Source organism: Nilaparvata lugens, chromosome 3, assembly GCF_014356525.2.
Source record: "Nilaparvata lugens isolate BPH chromosome 3, ASM1435652v1, whole genome shotgun sequence".
Lineage (NCBI taxonomy): Eukaryota > Metazoa > Arthropoda > Insecta > Hemiptera > Delphacidae > Nilaparvata > Nilaparvata lugens.
The window spans coordinates 16,430,498-16,449,787 of NC_052506.1; the positions used below are offsets into that span (position 1 = coordinate 16,430,498).

At 32.2% G+C, this 19,290-nt stretch overlaps 1 protein-coding gene across 7 annotated transcripts in view; it reads right to left on the minus strand.

Moving 5' to 3' along the window:
- Positions 1-586: 586 nt before the first annotated feature.
- LOC111051460 (chromosome partition protein Smc) overlaps positions 587-19,290 on the minus strand; it is a 28,096-nt gene continuing 9,392 nt past the window's right edge. The window contains exons 5-16 of one of the 7 annotated variants that reach the window (XM_039423063.1): positions 17,833-17,954; positions 16,595-16,778; positions 12,905-13,071; positions 11,504-11,647; positions 10,126-10,236; positions 8,082-8,153; positions 7,197-7,332; positions 6,337-6,503; positions 5,762-5,865; positions 4,543-4,704; positions 2,484-2,571; positions 587-686 (exon numbers count right to left, since the gene is read on the minus strand). In XM_039423063.1, the coding sequence (XP_039278997.1) occupies positions 642-686; positions 2,484-2,571; positions 4,543-4,704; positions 5,762-5,865; positions 6,337-6,503; positions 7,197-7,332; positions 8,082-8,153; positions 10,126-10,236; positions 11,504-11,647; positions 12,905-12,907 (1,032 nt within the window). In that variant the 5' untranslated portion in view covers positions 12,908-13,071; positions 16,595-16,778; positions 17,833-17,954 and the 3' untranslated portion in view covers positions 587-641. Of the gene's footprint in view, positions 687-2,483; positions 2,572-4,542; positions 4,705-5,761; positions 5,866-6,336; positions 6,504-7,196; positions 7,333-8,081; positions 8,154-10,125; positions 10,237-11,503; positions 11,648-12,904; positions 13,072-14,398; positions 15,126-15,150; positions 15,762-15,809; positions 15,831-16,594; positions 16,779-17,832; positions 17,955-19,290 lie in introns of those variants that run through there. The other 6 variants (XM_039423064.1, XR_005570683.1, XM_039423062.1 and 3 more) reach the window with 6 other exon arrangements.

A 19,290-nucleotide genomic window follows, 5' to 3' on the forward strand; every position in this document is an offset into this window, starting at 1 on the left:
CCATTTATTCAAATTGAATTGATCTCCTTCCTACCATTCCGTATCTTGAGTTGAACATCATGAAATAGTATCGAAGACTAGATTAAAAATCACCATATTAATGTTTATTTCGAGTACTGTCTTGCACTCTCAAAGACTTTTCTTTGACAAATACTTTGTAAGGACAGGTATTGGTTTCCTAACTAACGTACTTGGGAACACAATAAGCTCCGGTTGACGTGTGGGGTTCTTTGAACCTTTGGATCCTTGTATCCGTCCCTTCAAAACATAACATAACATTGACAAATACTAATCTTCAGTCAAAAATTATTGCTTTCACATAGTTTTCAAGCTTCAAGCAAATCTCAACTACAATTTTCAACTTTTAAAAAGCAGCATGGATTTATTATCAGCTTTTTTTCCAAAAATAATATAAAAATGTGGATTCTATACAACTATTTGGCTCTCAGTTTTTCATTTCTAGAAAAATACGAGTTCATTGAGTAATAATAATTCAATGAGAGGGTACAAACAATATTATTGAACCCTTTGTTCCGATTATCAAATAATATCACAGGTTCACAGTTAATATAATAATGATAAGAAATTTACAGGAATATACAGGTTTTATTCATTAAGTTATATATCACAGTTTTTATTCATCATTCTTCGCCAGATTTATGCCTCTTGGGGCTTGAATCATCAACCTGCAACAATAATATTAATATACTGATAATAAATTTGGAATATCACTATTTTGAATACGAAATGAACAATGTAATAATTTATTTGAAACTCCTTTTGACTGAGAACAGTAATGAACAGTTGCAATATTGTTCATTTTACATTTACGAGGTGTGTCCTAAAAGAAAGGAGCTTCGGGAACAGTTTTACATTGTACTGTTATTTCAAAAATGGCCGTACGAAATGTCCATGATGAAGAGTGGCAGTCAATCAGCTGCCAAAACCATGGACAAAATTAGAAATTTTCAATGGAACGTTTTTACAACCACCATACAATCCCGACTACTTCATCTTCTTGCAGTTCAAAAAACCGTAGGGGGCTCAAAACGCCTTTGTCGACTGGTTCAAGTTTCAAGCGGCGAGCTTCTATGCAGAGGGGTCAAAGAAGCTGGTCTGGTATGACGGTACAAAAAAGAAGAGAACGAAATTATATAGGAATGTAGACTAAATCTGGGGTTTCGTTTGTGCGTAAATGCCGTCGTTGACCACGACAGGGAGAGAATCTCAGTTTGTATAGATTTCCAATTTGTCTACATAACCTAAAAGATAATGTTCAATTAAGTTTTAATGGGGCAGGTTAAGCTTATACTTTTAAATGACAATATGTTGATATTATTAGAAATGTTTATTCTTCAATAATAAAGACAAATAATGAAAAGTTATTTGATCAGCTGTTTTAGCACACTTGAAATTTGGACTATAAGACTGTCAACAATGCTTGTCGTCGTCGACTGCGGAAATTTACGCACAAACGAAAATGCAGCTTTAAGTGAGTTTGTACCGAAATGAATATGACGAAAGTTTGTTATTAGTATATTTTCTGTGGTCAAACGTCCCCTTAATTTTTGGACATGCCTCGTACATCCAATCCTACAATATTGGAATTTATTCACCGATCATTGATGATCCGATGTCATGATTATTTAGAATAGGGACCACTGTATCGCAGGGATTCGTTCTAGAGGAAACTACAGTAACTATATACATATAGCTATATGGTTATATAGTTACAGTAGAGGAAACAAACCTCAATGGAAATTTTGTTGTATAACCTATATCACCTTTATTTGGAAACATACGATATTTCAGACGTTTAATAACTTTAAGTAAAATAGTAAGTAAGTAGGTAAAATACAACGTTAGTAGACAGAATGTCTACTAAATTTGGGTAAAATAATACCTACCCAACATGTAATAAATAACTCCTTCGATCACTATTTCTCATCCAGGAGTTGACAGAAATAATAGCGTGTAGAAGAAATAAAATAAAAGAAATGGTTTATTGAGTTACATAGTATACTTGCATTGGGATAGCGTGCATAAATTGCTTCGACAAAACGTATACTGATTGTTATCAACTACATTTATTTTTATATTGAAGTATGTGGATTATATTAAACTCATAACAAAAATACTGGAAACTTCACTTCCATATAAGAATGCGTTAGTATTTTCTAATTATTTACTTATTGAACTATAATTATTTATGAGAAACACTTGATCATTTGATCATTGTCAACTTCTATTGTCACTTTACTATTTTACTTACAGGACTGCAGTTTCGTGTTGAAACCAACACATCTTCAGCTGTACTCGGTTATAACACGAATCATAAGTCCTGTAATATAAAGTGGAAATTGACAATACAATCGGTGTTTCTCAATCATGGAAAAGTTCCACAATATCAATATGTATTCAAATAAATTTATAAATATTTTATTGGTTTTTTAGTAACTGAAAAAACTTGGTGAATCACTTACCGCTGAAACCTTATTTTTCTGGCCCTGTTTTTCACAGTCAACAGTAGCTGCTAGCTCATTACAGATTTCTTGAAGACTTTGATCTGACCTGAAATACATGTATAAATATATATACTATATTTTGAAAATATATTTTCATAAGTTGCATTCGACCTAGAATATTGTTCAAGTCGTACTTGAATAACACAGCCATCATGGGAGAAAAATGAGTGAGTCATATTGAGTGGCGCTCTTAATAGAAAGACTTGCACATAATGATAGCGAATCTGAGCACTACCTCCGTAAACAAAGCCGTAGTGCATTCGTGTGACGTCAGCACAGGTAGGGCTCCTAAACCAATAAAAATCCGTTGATTTAAGCTGATCTAAATCAGCTAGTGTTTTTATTGGTGTAGGAGCCCTACCTGTGCTGACGTCATCAGAATGCAATTTGGCTTTGTTTACGGAGGTAGTGATCTGAGGCCGTAATATTAGGTAAATCTACATTCAGATTACGTCATAATAAAATATAGCTGCCAAAATGTGCAGCTTATATTATTGTATTATGAAAAAAAACTGGTTTCGATACCTACCGTATAAAAAGGTGCAAACATTCAACTTTCAAGTTTATCAAAGATATGATGCAAAACTAATAGGATAAATAGAAATTATTGACAATCTTTTACTTACATATCCATAAATGATGCCTCTGAGTTATTGAGTGGACCTTCATCGGAGTTGAGGAGAGCTAGTACTCTTGTAGGCACTGGCTTTCCTAAGCTTCGTATGTCTTCCACTAGCGTTAGTAGCTGTTTCATTCGTGAAAGCTTAGCTTTCGCATCTGATAACGCCCTGAAACAAGTTATTACATATTGGATAAAATAATATTTTGTATTTATAGTCCTATTTTTCATTGAGGATCGAGGAGTATCCTTACTGTAAATATTAAGCATAGCTGAATCAAAGGACAACATATCAGAATAATCAAATACAGAAATATCAAAGGATGATTTCGTATTACTATTTTATTGCATCATAATGCGTTGTTAAAACGCAATAAAACATTGAATTTTATTACTGTAGTATAATATTAAATAATTACAACATAAACTGTTCATCACTCGAAGATTTTCAAGGATGAACTTATAGTTATTTGATGTATTAATGTTGTTGGAGGTAACTTGATAATGTTTGTGTTTATCCAAACAAGTAGTTGCTATTTATTTGATCTTTCAATATTTGTCATTGAATTTTAATTACTCAATAGTTTTAAACAGAATTGAGAGTTCTTTCAGCTTAATGAATCAATCTCTAATTTTTGGGTCAAGTGGAAGAGGGGGCTCTCATTGCCTCAACTTCCCCACATCACTTGTAATATTTCATAGTGTGATATAGGCAATTATCTACATTCTTTATTTTATTGAATGACTTTATTTATTGAACACTGTTCAAAACTACGAATTCCAAGCACAAGTTTAATTATAATTGGGATGCCTCTAAAATAATGAGGATAAAATACCTGGCACACAAACTTATACTAATTCACCCTCACGAACAAAATTACTAACTTCATGCCCACAGAATCAATTATTACAATAACATTGTTACAGAAATCAAACCAAGATAGAATGAAAACATAAATTCAGGTACTATCTAAAATAAAATCCTCAGATTTAAAATGATGAAGAAATTCATGAAATCAATAGCTCTGACTACAACAAATCCTAGATTTGAGACAGGAAACGTTTTTATTATCATCATTTGATTTAAGCTGATCTAAATCAGCTAGTGTTTTTATTGGTGTAGGAGCCCTACCTGTGCTGACGTCATCAGAATGCAATGTGGCTTTGTTTACGGAGGTAGTGATCTGAGGCCGTAATATTAGGTAAATCTACATTCAGATTACGTCATAATAAAATATAGCTGCCAAAATGTGCAGCTTATATTATTGTATTATGAAAAAAAAACTGGTTTCGATACCTACCGTATAAAAAGGTGCAAACATTCAACTTTCAAGTTTATCAAAGATATGATGCAAAACTAATAGGATAAATAGAAATTATTGACAATATTTTACTTACATATCCATAAATGATGCCTCTGAGTTATTGAGTGGACCTTCATCGGAGTTGAGGAGAGCTAGTACTCTTGTAGGCACTGGCTTTCCTAAGCTTCGTATGTCTTCCACTAGCGTTAGTAGCTGTTTCATTCGTGAAAGCTTAGCTTTCGCATCTGATAACGCCCTGAAACAAGTTATTACATATTGGATGAAATAATATTTTGTATTTATAGTCCTATTTTTCATTGAGGATCAAGGAGTATGCTTACTGTAAATATTAAGCATAGCTGAATCAAAGGACAACATATCAAAATAATTAAATACAGAAATATCAAAGGATGATTTTGTATTTCTATTTTATTGCATCATAATGCGTTGTTAAAACGAAATAAAACATTAAACTTTATTACTGTAATATAATATTAAATAATTTAAAACAAACTGTTCATCATTCAAAGGTTTGCAAGGATGAACTTTATAGTTATTTGAAGTATGGTAACTTGATAATTTTCTTGTTCTGTTTATCCAAGTATTATGCTATTTCTTGATCTTTCAATTTTTCATTAAATTTTAATTAGTCAATAGTTTTTAACAGCATTTTTAAACAGTTCTTTCAGCTTAGTGAATCAACCTCTAATTTTTGGGTCAAGTGGAAGAGGGGGCTCTCATTGCCTCAACTTCGCCCACAACACTTGTAATAATTTGAACACATGCCATTTCTAATGTATTTAAACTTGTAATATTTCATAGTGTGATAAATGGAATTATCTATCTAATAATTTCTACATTCTTCATTTTATTGAATGACTTTGAAATTACTAACACTGTTCAAAACTACGAATTCCAATAATTTAATTATAATTAGGATGCTTCTAGAATGATGAGGATAAAATACCTAGCACACAAACTTGTACTAATTCACCCTCACGAACAAAATTACTAACTTCATGCCCACAGAAAAAAGTGTTACAATAACATAAACATACAACAACAATCAAGCAAATATAGAATGAAAACATAAATTCTGTTACTATCTAAAATAAAACACTCAGATGAAAGAATTCATAAAATCAATAGCTCTGACTACAACAAATCATAGATTTGAGACTAGAAAAAGTTTTTTCATCATCATTTTTTTTATAGGGGGAATACTAATATTATTTAATTTTATTAGGCTATTCTATATTTTGACCCCTTCTTGGAATCTAAAATGAATAATAATCCTTTATTACACTACTCACATTGACTTCAATTTCAACCTTTGCAGTGATTCGTCATCAGCATATCCATTTGATTGTTCTTGGTTCAAGTTTCCTTCAGGACTTGATTCTTCTTCTTTTTCTTCCTGTAATCAAAATGCTGAGTTCAAAAATATGACATTTAAAAGAAGAGCAATATCATGTTTTTCAAAGGAAATTCATATGCAGTCTATTTTGGAAAAAATGGATAGAAATATTTATTTTTATCCAAGGTGTCAGGTATTTATTTTTATTCAAGGAAGTTTGCTTTGAGAAATTGAATCTAAGGCTCATATTCCATTCGGCCACCTAGTTGGATCACCAGTGGTGTAATGTAAAGCAAGCTGGGACACCAGTGTAACGTCAGAATCAGTGGCCGGACTGCCGACCAAAGTGACACCAAAATATGGTGTCCCGAATGCTGGCGATCCTAATGTAATGAGCGTGATAACAACTTATGCCCCACGACTCGTTCGTACACTTGGCGTCCCAGGAAAGAAAAGTTGAAAAGTAAAAATCCATTTCACACTTGTCAATATTGTTTCAATTAGAATACGATTCAAATGTTATGAGCTTACTTCTATGTTGATTGATTGAGAACTGTTCTGTCCTAGTCCGCAAATCAGTGACTGCATTTGACCCAACTGTGTTTTAAGGAGTGCAAGCTCAGCCATTTTGCCTTCTACCCGAGCGGCGCTCTTCTCTCCATCCATTGAATCATCATTACTCTGCTCTTCATCACGATCTAAAACATTTTAAAATTGAAAACAATGAAAAAACGATAATCTATTATTACTTCGGTTTATGAATTGAAAATTTGTGAATAGTAAAGGCATATTACTCCGTATTAATGGTAAACTACGGTTTACAATTTAATTGTGGTACTCTGGAAGTACGGTAGTTTTACTCATTTTAAATTCATAAAAGTTGGTAACATGTTATAGAATATTTTAAACAGCATTCTCAATGAGTACCAAGTTTCTCTTCTGTAGCAAGGGTATTAAACTTTTTGCTATTGATTTGATGGTGGCTATTGTTATTGATTTTTCATTTTCTTTCTATTTACTAAAACAATAAGTTTCAATGATTCTCATAAAAAATTTCATTCACATTATTATTTACTGATGTATTGTACTATATAGGCTGATTAAAATGTTTCTATCAATCTACAGTACTTGATTACAAACATATTATATGAATCTAACAACATATATTTCCCACTAATAATAGTTTTTTATAAACAAAATAGCTTCTTGGTCTAAACTCCATTGAGATTGCCTAGGAATGTTTTATTGTAATAATAGAACTAGAAGACTTCTTTAATTCATCATGCTTGTTCGACAAATTTGAGCTCAACAAAACTGAGCCCAATTTTTATAATGAAAATGGATGATCAAAGTAAAAGCTACTTCTAACTCCATACTTAAAATTGTTATACCTATACTTTTTTCCAGCGAAGAAAACTGATCAACAATTTGATCCATTTGTGCCTTCTTTAGCTGAAGCTCTCTCAATCTAGTTTGTAACTTGGATATTTCATTCAGACAGCTTCTGCTATCTCCACTGCTGACAGGCTGAAAAAGAAAAATTATAAAAAAATCAATATACTTGTCGCATAATAGTCTATTTGTTTGAAATGTTCTGTGAGTTGATTGTGTGTGACAGAGAGATCATTTTGATAGAATCAGCACAAAAACGGCAACAGTGTGCACGTATTCTCTTAAGAAATAACATTGGCCATAATGCCCCGTGCTGCAAACTAGGGATTGCACGGGCTCGAATAGCGCTGCCCACACATCAAATATGTGTAATAAATAAGCCCATACCTTTAGTAAGTGAGTTTGTTTTCATGTATAACGTTTTATGAGCATTATGAAGCCATAAGTTACTTTCAGAAACTTTGAGAAGTAACTCGTCTTTCGGCTCCCAGAGCAATCTGAAGTGCCAAACATTAATAATTAACATGAGCTACACCGATAGCAAATATATTTATGAATCAAATTATGGCAATTAATTTTAATATTTTAGTAATTTTCACATTACAAATTGACAGATTATAGTAATAATTCACAGTATTCTAGTAGTAATATCGTACATTGATCTGAGGATTTGCATACACATAAAATATGTTTACAAACCATATAAACAGATAATATGTTTTTCTAATAAGTATCACTTATACTACTTGTAATAAAGTATCAATGTAGTAACTCATTTTGTTTTTCTTGAGGAGAATGAAGAATTTTCATTTTCAATTTCAAATTAAAGCGATTTAAAAAACAATAATTTTTAGAAGTCCAAGAAGAAAATTGAATTAGAATACCTGAGCTTGATCCGGTTGAGTTTCCTTAACAGTATTCACTTGTTCAGCTTGTTCCATTGCAGCATCAGGTTTCTAGAAATAATATCAACCAAGTTGAATATCTGTAATAACTTTCAATTTCAGTTTATAAAATAAGAAAATTACTAATTTTCTTTCAATTTAATTTATCTCGGTGTATTTCTTCTTTACTATAGGTTATTATATTAGATATATAATATTTTATTCAAGTATGTACATTCAAATATCCTGTATTATTGAAAAATTAGGCTCCAATATTTTTACTATCTACAATGTAATGAATGCATGAATAATATTTATAAGCTCAAGCATGGTTAACTGTCTCTTTTCTACTGTTTGTTCATGATAAATTTTAAAATTATAATGCTGCCCATACAACTTTTCTTGGTGTGCTTGAAATTACTTTTTCAACATGTGATGTTGACAGATTCTTTGTCTTCAACACTTGGAAAGTCCGGTAACTATTGTTATTATTTCAATATAAACAAGTAATGATTATTTCTGCTACGTTTTCTGATTGTAGACTGTATTCAACATAGTTGAAATGTATACATTTTAATTTTGTTTCGATAGAAATCTTCGCAGTGAGAAGGATGAATTGGCAACAAATTTTCATTTTCAATTACTCGTTTTCATTGACAATAACTCGTTTTGAAGTCACATTTCTAATACTTCAAGAATTGGACATTATAAATCACGGAATTTTAGAAAATAGTTTATTTTGGAATCATTAGAACAAGAGAAGATTTAGTCGAAGAATATGGGAGTGAAGCGGTTGGTCGAGCTGATATATTATCACTGAGAAAAGTTGACAGACATACGACTCGTCTCGTATAGACATGATGTCTCTCAACTATTTATGCTATAGGATTTGGATTATACTATAGAAATATAAATATATTATACTAGCCGTCAGGCTCGCTTCGCTCGCCATATCCGTCTAGCCAGGGGGCTCCGCCCCCTGGACCCCCGACTGGATCGTCCAAGAATGAGATCAGCATTTTCATTTGAGCATTTTTATCATATGTTAGGACGATCCAGTCGGGGGTCCAGACTGAACGTCTGGCTAAACGGATATGGCGAGCGAAGCGAGCCTGACGGCTAGTAATATAATATTACCAGGAAAAGCTCTGTTTGAAGTAGCAGTACCCAATCAATTTTTCCGCGATAAATGCATTTCAATCTTCAACTTGGTGCCAACCTAACAAAGTCAACTCAACTTAATGCCAACCTGACAAAATTATTAATTTAGTTACCAGTTTACAACTGTTTCGAAGAGGTACTCTCTCTAGATTATAGTTCTATATTAACATATGGTATGGACATTTTTCTATTATAATTAAGAGAATAAGAAGAATATATATGCTAAAATTCGAACTTCAAACCCTTAAAAACCACCCTTAGAGTTAAAATATTGCCAAAAGATTTCTTAGTGCGCCTCTATAGGGCCAACTGAACATACCTACCAAATTTGAACGTTTTTGGTCCGGTAGATTTTTAGTTCTGCGAGTGAGTGCCATTTCGCTTTTATATATATAGATATAGACTTAATCAAGTTGCAGGTTTGACCACTTTTGAGCCAACTCCGCTGAATCAATTTCATTCATGAGTTTGAAATTCGCTTTTCTCGGTGGTTTGGAGCTCTGAAGCTAGAAGTCCACTCATCTCTCATCATCAACCTTCCCATTAGCCACGCACTAAAGTCTGGATCCTATGAGCGCTTCACTCTCATAAAATAACCATGACAATTATATGTAACTGAACAAGACAGAAAAGTGGAAGCTGACAAACAATAAGCTTCGGTTGACTTGTGAGGTTCTTTGAACCTTTGGATTCTTCAATCCGCCCCTTCAAACTTAACATGTGGAAGTAGATGAAAAACAACATCCAGAAAGGACGTAAAATATGAGAATTTATGAATTATAACATTACAGTTTATGAACGGATCTAACGATTCATGAAATGTAAAAAACTACACTGGTCTAATATTTGAGATGATTTTAATAAAAAAATGTAAGAATATTACCTTATCGTCCTCGAATTGATCCAATGTTTTAAGAATGGCTGTAAGTTTGACTTCACTGTCTCTCAAGCCTTCCAGCATATCAGCTAGCTTCAACCATTTCTCCATGTGTTGCTGAAATCAAACGAACGAAAAACTTCTTAATTTGGTTAATATGGCACGTAAACTGAGCTGCAATTTTATCAATTTTACTTTCAACGTAATAAATTATGTTTCTCCACAGTGAGCGAAGGTTTAAGCTTGATCACCACACAATAGTGACAGTGAAAATATAATTCTCATGTTATAGTTGGTCTATTTCCATTCAGTCCGACAGAGAGAGTATTAATAATCCCATAAGAGCTTATGGAAATTTAATTTAAACTGTTCACTGTCTCTGTTGAGTGGGAATCCAGTTTAAATTGGAATAAATTGTTGATGATAATTAGAATTTTCAATATTCTACGGACTAATCATTATTTTTCAATTCCATTATATTGAATGCTAGTGAAATAAATTCAGCAAAGCTGAAAAAAACACCTATTTGCAGTTCATTTTTGTTGGAAACAAATGTAACGAACTAGATCAATTCAATTCAAGTTATTTCTTTTTACACACACATACAAGTCTAATACAGAGATTAACAAAAAGAATACATGCAAACAACAATGCACATTAAAACAAAATAAAAAGAAAGTGGTGCGTAAAAAGAATGGAAGATTGAAGGGTTTTTCCAACTATGGATATCCATGTACTAGGAAAACCCTCAATCCTTGAGAAGGTGAAAAGGTACCAGGAAAAGTAAATAGACGGTAGATATGAAAGGATGGGATGGGAGAAGAATAATAAGGGAAGGATGGACAAATGAAACCGATAGGACCAGGTGTTAAAAAAAGATTTTAAGTACTAGATGAATTACAAAGGATTTCAGAATAAGCAAGCACACAAGTCAGAAGAGTAAACTTTGAAAGAAACATCTCATAGATATAAGAAGTAATTGCATTTGATCCAGGTGTTGATACCCTGTTTAAGTTTTTTAGTTATTCTCGCACATTCAATATACTGTTCGGGGATTGTATTAATGATTTTACTGCTTATGTATATATTAGTTGTCTTCTGATGGTTTCTATGTTTGTATTGTAAATCAAATATTTATTTGCTGTAGGCCTTAGGTTGTATAGGCTGTTGGCAGCGTTATTTGTAGGAGGGAAATCAGTTTTATGCTTAATAATAAATTTTACTACACTCAAAATATATAATTGTCTAATTGTGAGAACATCGAATTCTTGAAAAGTCACACTGGTTGGGAAATCATTCATTAATCATTCTACAGAGCATACCGAATCTACCAAAGTATGTGAAGCATACATTTTCTAACTTGGAGAAAAGGATAGCCACTAACCGGTGTTCCCGCTGCTTTCAGTTGTTCCATGACTCCGGTCGTCTGAACAATGTAATCCTGTATTTGTAATAGCCTCGCTTTGACTTGTGTGTATTCTGGGAAACTGGCATCCTGATCTTCACGTTTCTCTGCTCGTTTGGCTTCCTGTACATTAAAAATACACGAACTTACAATCTACTTTACAATCAAACAAAAACACTAGCAGTAACAGATAAAATATTATTCAATTTTTCTATCAAGAATAGAATTATTACTACTACAATAGCCTACTTTCAAAATCATATTTGCTCTCATCAATGTTTTAATAGAAGGAATGTAACAATTTAGAGGAAATGCAGCAGATCGACGAGCCAAAAGTCAAAATAAATATTTTTTTTAAAAATACTGTAGTAAGAAAAACTTTTCAGCTCGATAAAAAATAGGAGTAATTGAAAATACTGTTTTGTAATTTGAAAATGATAAAATTTGAACATGACAATAATTCTAACATCAGTATACACCGTGGTTAAACATAGAGAAATTCGAACACTTCAATTTATAACATACATTTTTGACTTTTTGTGTAGTTGAGGAGTTGATATTGTGGTAATTATTCATATTAAATAAAAAGGCTAAGAAATTGTCAAAAACCACAAATTTATTGATACTTAGAAAGACCGGTTTCGGTTAATACACCATTGTCAATCTCTGATAAAGTATCAGAGAAACTCTAAGTATCAATAAATCTGTGTTTTTTGACAATTTTTCAGTCTTTTTCATTTAATACATTTTTGACCGAGAATATGGTATCAATAACTATTCTAATATCAGTATTTTTATTTATTCTTTATTGCTGTCTTAAATTAATTTATGAGTTGAAAATAGACATTAACCAATACAAAAACAAGATGAAAATAGATAAGACAATTTCAGTACGGTAGGTTATAAATATATACTTATAACTACATAGCTATTATACCGCGATTAAACATAGAGAAATATCAACACTTCAATTTATTACAGACATTTTTGAGCGAGAATAAGGTATCAATAATTATCATGGAAAGAGATTAATTAAAGGAGTAACAACGGAAGTCATTTAAATGATCAATTCCTCAATTTCTTATTATTGACTAGATTATAAGAAAACAACATTTAAATGAAAGATAGGAACTACAGGACACATACAAACACAGATTTAACACAGATGAATTGAAGTACATTTTGGGACAATTTTAAAATGCCGGCAGCTTTTGCAAAAAAATCATCGTCTATAACTAAAACTGAACCAATTGAGAAACGTGCTTGTTCGATTAGAACATTCCATGTAAGTTTCGGAAATAATGCACCATTCATGTAATATTTAAAAATCTACATAAGCTTAATAGGAACAATAATTTTATTATAATAAGATATACTCACCATTTTTAGGATGATTATCAATGTTGGAGAATCGAAGCAGAAGGACTTAATATCTATTGCACAAAGAAGTAGAGCAACGGTAATAGAAAGGAACGTCCACTCAGTTGCTATTTTTAAACATGTTTGGCAAGCAGTGGAGTCTTCTGTAAAGCGTCATCCACATCCCACTACACACACCACCAAAATCTACTTTTATTTATATTCTTGAACTGTAAACAACTCTTACTTATCACCCTATTTCTATTACCAGTCTTATGTTGACAAATACATTTTTAGACAAAATAGCAAAGAACATGATTATCAAGGACAAATTGTATCGGAAATATTAGTATAATCTGAGATCTATGCGTAACATTTTTCCACTTTATTGTTCAAAATCGCTTGACAAAAATAAACTCTCATAATCAATATTAGAACTATCATAGACTCTCGCATTATTCAAACACCTGTGAGTTTATTGAATGGATGACATTTTCTCCAGGATACATTCTTTTAAACATATACCCTATATACTGTATTTTGGTTTTCAAAATCTATCTATCCCAAATATGAAACAACTTATAAGAGTTATGACTTCAGAATGATTTATAAATCCTAACAATGAAATTTAAATCCATCCTAGTCCCGGTTGCACATAGGCCTGTTAAATTTTAATCCTAATTAGATTTAACGAGAAACAATCAGAGAAGCCTCATTTTTCGAAAAAACCTTCTAAACAACGTCTATATTGAGTGATTTATATATCCAAACATTGAAATTTAAGTCTATCCTAGTCCCAGTTGCACAAAAGCCAGTTAAATTTTAATCCTAATTAGATTTTACGGGAACCAATTAGAGAAGCCTCATTTTTCGAAAAAGCCTTCTCTGATTGATTCTCGTGGCATTTACTCATGATTAAAACTTAACAAACTTGTGCAACCGGGCCCTAGTATTTTAGACTTTATCTCTCCTTACTCCCAACTACAGCAGTTAATTAATCATGATACTATCCCTTTGATTATTAAAAATTAAAATTTCGAAGAGATTTTTTCAATAATTGATAAAAATAGATTCCGACACCTCTTTCTGAATAGCTGATGAAGGATAGCTAGGATTCATCTAAGAATGTCAGGAGAAACCGACTGACAAAACATATTGAAAAATGTTATTAAACTTGTGACTGATAGGATATCACTATTTGAAACTCTATGAGAACTAAACAATAAATAGGAATAATTTATAACTAAATTATTCATTTAATGAGAACTAATGAAAAAGTTGCATTATTATTTATTTATTTATCATTTACAATCAACTTAAGGACAAAGAAACAGACTACAGTCCAAAACTTCTTTTCATCCCAATTTCATAAGATAAATTGCCAAATAAAGGTTATGTGCGACTTTCCAATTATTCACTAATTTCCACATTGAAACAAAACACAAACACTGCATTATAAGCTGCATCAGCTCCCAATGTGTTGAAAACAAAAATATATCACCTAATCCTTGTCTCACTCGACTGTAATGAAAAAAGCTTCAATTTATTAAATTCAAATGTGAGATAAATATCCAACTAAAAAAGAAAAAAATGATTCTTAATATCGATGAAGATAAAACTTGATTATTGATTGACTTTTTCATACGAGTTTTTTGCAACCACACATGTTTCCAAGAAGAAAACAATAAGGATAATTTCAACTAATTTTTATAATTCAAGATACTATAATGCAAAATATTTTTCATTTATTTACACTTAATAAGATTACTGTATTCTAAATTACATTTGTTCGAGTAAATAATGAAATAATTATTGTACGATATTTGACATGTCAATGAATTGAATTAAAAATGACAAAATTATTATTTCAGATAAAGTTCACACAAGTTCAGTTAAAATAATCTATGGACTAGACAATATTGCTAATAGAAACTGTATTGCGTACCGCAAATTCATTGCTTCACAAATGAATGGTACAAAAAGACTGAATAATTGTGATTAGACCATTGTCTTGGACTTGTTCTAAAATTAATAGGAATAATTTTGATACCTGTATGAGAGAACAACACTCTTAACAGTAATATTGTTCTTGGCCTTAGAATCTAGGATTGAATAGTTGGAAGAATTTGTTCTCAAATACTTCACTAAACCTTTCCAATTTGATACATAGTATAATTAGTGTTTTTCGAGTTGAAACTGAGAGAAGAGAATTCTTCAATTTGTTTTCTTCATTTTTCTTGACCTATAAAAATTACAATTTGAATTAGAAATGAGTTTCTTAGATTCATGAAGAGATAAATACTTGAATGAATGAATGTAGAATAACTTGGATTGGTATAATCCATGTATTTGGATCTATACTTGGATCGGTATTATTCCAACCATAGCAACAAATTTCCAAAGAATAGCACTAGAAAAATGAGTCCGTCTCGTCTACAAAATTACAAATGTGTTCCTAATCCTGAATTATTTCACTTGCTTCTGATTTTTACACAAATTACTTGAATACAAAAATTAACAGATTCCAGTACATATGCGGAACTATGAACAGAACTCTCAAAAATAAAGCCCGAAAAGAGACGAAGCTCAAATTTTATAAAGTAATGGCCGTCCCTACACTTTTGTATGGCTCTGAAACCCGGGTACCAAAGAGGAGGGAGTGGAGCAGGTTACAGGCGGCCGAAATGAGATTTTTAAGGTCAGTGAAGAGATGCACCAGAGAGGACAGGCTTTAGAATATCGATATCCGTAGAGAGCTCAATGTGATCTCTATACCTCTACGAGTTGATGAGAATCGACAACAGTGGAGAGAACATATTGAGAGAATGGAAAACGAAAGAATCCCCAAAGCTGTCATTGCTTACAAGCCAGAAGGGAGGAGAAGTATTGGTAGACCAAGAAAAAGGTGGAAGAATGTTTGAAGGCGAACAGGTATTAATGCCTACCCCTGTAACAAGACGACGAAAAAATTAATGTCAGTAAACCAAGATATATTTCTCAAACAAAGAGTGGAGTATAACGTAATATGACTTAATTATTATGTGGTTTATTAGAGGATTAGATTGTATATTTAGGATAAAACTAGTTGAGACTTGAACTTCTTACCTAAAAATATCAACGTTACCAGACATTGTTAAATTGCTACTCAAACTTCTGATTTAATCACTAATTTTATGTGGCATTCGATCGCAGATATTCTGGTATAGCTCAAAACGTTTCAAGGTTGAAGTTTGAAACAGTAGTAGGGGAAATATATTTTCCTTTCAAATAAGTTATCACTCCTCCCAGAATCATGGGATGCACTAATAAATAAATTATTCATATCAAGACAAAATGGAGTTTCTATTGTTTTTTTCGATATTCCCAATCCAAATTTTAGTTTTAATCGACAAATAAATATCCGTAATGTCAAGTCGATTCTAAAAGGAAGCATAAAAATTGGTCCGGGCATTCTATCTGCTAAAGATTGGAAATATACACACCATTTGACTCAAATATTCGAGCTGCAATCAGTCAATTGTCATAGAAAATGCCGTTTTGCAATACTGCCTAAGCAGGGATGTCCTATTGAATCACATGGGCTTGCATTCTGTGTTCAAAGGATAAGTGAGGAAGTCAAAATGCCACACAATCTGGCAACGCCAATATTTGGCTAAAGTCTCAACTTATTTTATTCAGATTATATTCATCAAATTTTATTGGTTAGCATACCATGGCTTAATTATCTTCAGATTTGATATCCGCGTCCGCCGCATCTGAGTCGACCATCTCAACTGGCGTCTCCTCTTTGAAATCGTAATCAATCTGGCACTCCTTGTCCACTAACTCCTTTTTTCTTTCACTTTCAATACATTTCAATTTCTCCTCAGTTTGCTTAGATATCAGTTCAAGCCTCCTGAGAAAAAGTAAGACAATAATTATTTTCATTCAATAATGTTGAAAAATTGCAAATATTGATTTGATTAGATGGAAATGTTCATTTGATATGTCCATATTGAATTGTATAAATGAATAAATATTCATTGAAAAACTATTCAATCCAGATTTGAGCTTGATGAGCCTGCTCAGTGTTAATTGAATTAACTGTGATTTAATTATGAACTGATAAATCTTTGTCACAAGTAGTTACGTTTATGGAAATTACTGAGATGTTGCAATTATTCAAATGCTAATGAATTAATAATTATTGATTATGAATTACAGCATTTAATTTGGATTTTCGTTTAATAATTATTAAAACTTCTTTCTCTTTTCATTTTCGACTTGTGCAACTTACAAAGGCCTTGAGCTGTCATTCTGCACGTTAAAAACCTACTATTATTCTGCATATTTAGATGTGTTCCAACCTGTCTATTTGTACAAAATAAATGTACTAAATGTTCTATTATTATTAATTCATTAGCATTTGAATAATTGCAATATCTCAGTAATTTCCATCTGTAGACTGGCTGGCCGCTATGGCTTCATATGAAATGAGCGCTGCTATCCAGAGATTGTCAGTTTGGTGTAAGGGTGAGCATTCCTGACCGGCAATTAGTAGGTACTGGGTTCGATTCCCGGGCTGACAAATAATTTTTGAATAGTAGCGCTCATCGAATTTCCATCTAGCTGTTTACCCTGTTGTCAATATTTGCAGTAGCAGAAGTCTTCGGGGTGAATTACAGCATTTAATTTTGATTTTCGTTTAATAATAATTAGTTACGTTTATCTTTCAATATTCTAAAACAAAAGAAATAACTTGGTCTATAAGTTTTTTTCTATACCCACATGAGCTCTAGGCTTGTGCGTGGGTAATGAGGCGCATGATAATGAGAGATGAATGGACCTACAGTTTAGGTGGGTTCCAAACCACCGGGAAAAAATGTTACAACTCATGAATCATATTCAGAGGAGTTGGCTCAAGCGGTTCCATAATGCAAAAATGTGAAGAATAAAAATACGGTACTTACTTGATTTTTTCTTGAGCATCTTTTTCAGAATCTCGAAGAGCTTTTATATTTTCATACACACTTATTTCATTATCAATGGTATCAAAGCGCGCGTCAAACTTCTCAGTTAGTTGAGATTTAAACTGGAAAATCAAATTGAAAGCAAATTGAAAATTGCAGCTTTGATAATACAAAATGTTCAAAACTACTAAAGATCTTGCTGAAATAATCTGATTGTATATATAATATTTTGATTATGAATAACATTTTTATTACGATAGGTATAAATTTCTTATGTATATAACATTCTTATTTGATTAATATAACTACATAGTACCCTCTTTTTTAAACTTTTTTATATTAACAAATACCGTTGGGTGACATTGTCAATCGCGAGGTGACTTAGTCCCATCCCGCGGGAAAATATTTAAATAATTGGTACGGTTCACCGCATATAAACACTTGTGTTTATATAAAAAAAAGATTAAAAATAAGGGTACTGAGAGGTTAAAAAGTACATAGGGTACTTCGTAGTTATTTCTATATAATTTAAACAATTCAAGTTGCCCTATCAAAATACTTTATTAGAACATTCTAAATTATTTCAATTGAGATTTATGCAGTACGGCAATCAAGTACTCAGAGCCCAACTACAGAGAATATACAGTAGATAAATTTAACGTTTGAGTAGTTTCAGTAGGAGGAATCTTGTTTTCAGCACAGAATAAATAATCTATATATTTTAGATATACAGAGTGAGGCAGAGCCGATTGAGGAGTTTGGAACCGTTCAACTTCAAAAAAATCTTTAATGGGTTCAATTCAGTTTAAAATATAGTTTTTATTGTTATTTTTTTGGAAAATAACAGTTAAATGGCGGCCATAATCAGCAATATACTAATGTAGCGTATTTTTGAAGTTTTTAAATGCATTTTGACACACTGCGATTGGTAAGGCCAGGATCTCTTCTCTGATTCGCTCCTTTAGTTCTTCCAAGGTGTGTGGGCGATCTTTGAAAACTTTATTCTTGAGGTAATCCCCTGGGAAAAAAATCTCATATGCTTAAATCGGGTGAGCGTGCCGGCCACTTCAAGTCCACCCTTAGTGAGATAAGCCGCCCTGGGAACATTTGTCTCAACACATTCATTGAAATGCACCCTGTGTGGGCAGTCGCTTCATCCTGCTTAACCATATTTCTCCCAAGTTATGTTCCTCAGCAAGTTCTTCCAATTTGGGGCGCAGGAACGTTTGTAGCATTGTCACATAACGCTGGGAGGTGACATTGACGGTGATGTTGCATTCTCAAAGAACTGTGGCCAGCACGCTCACCCGATTTAAGCATAAGCGATTTTTTTGTATGGGATTAACTCAAAAGCAAAGTTTCCAAAGATCGCCCACACAACTTGGAAGAACTAAAGGATCGAATCAGAGAAGAGCCTTAACAATCACAGTGTGCCAAAATGCGTTCTAAAACTTCAAA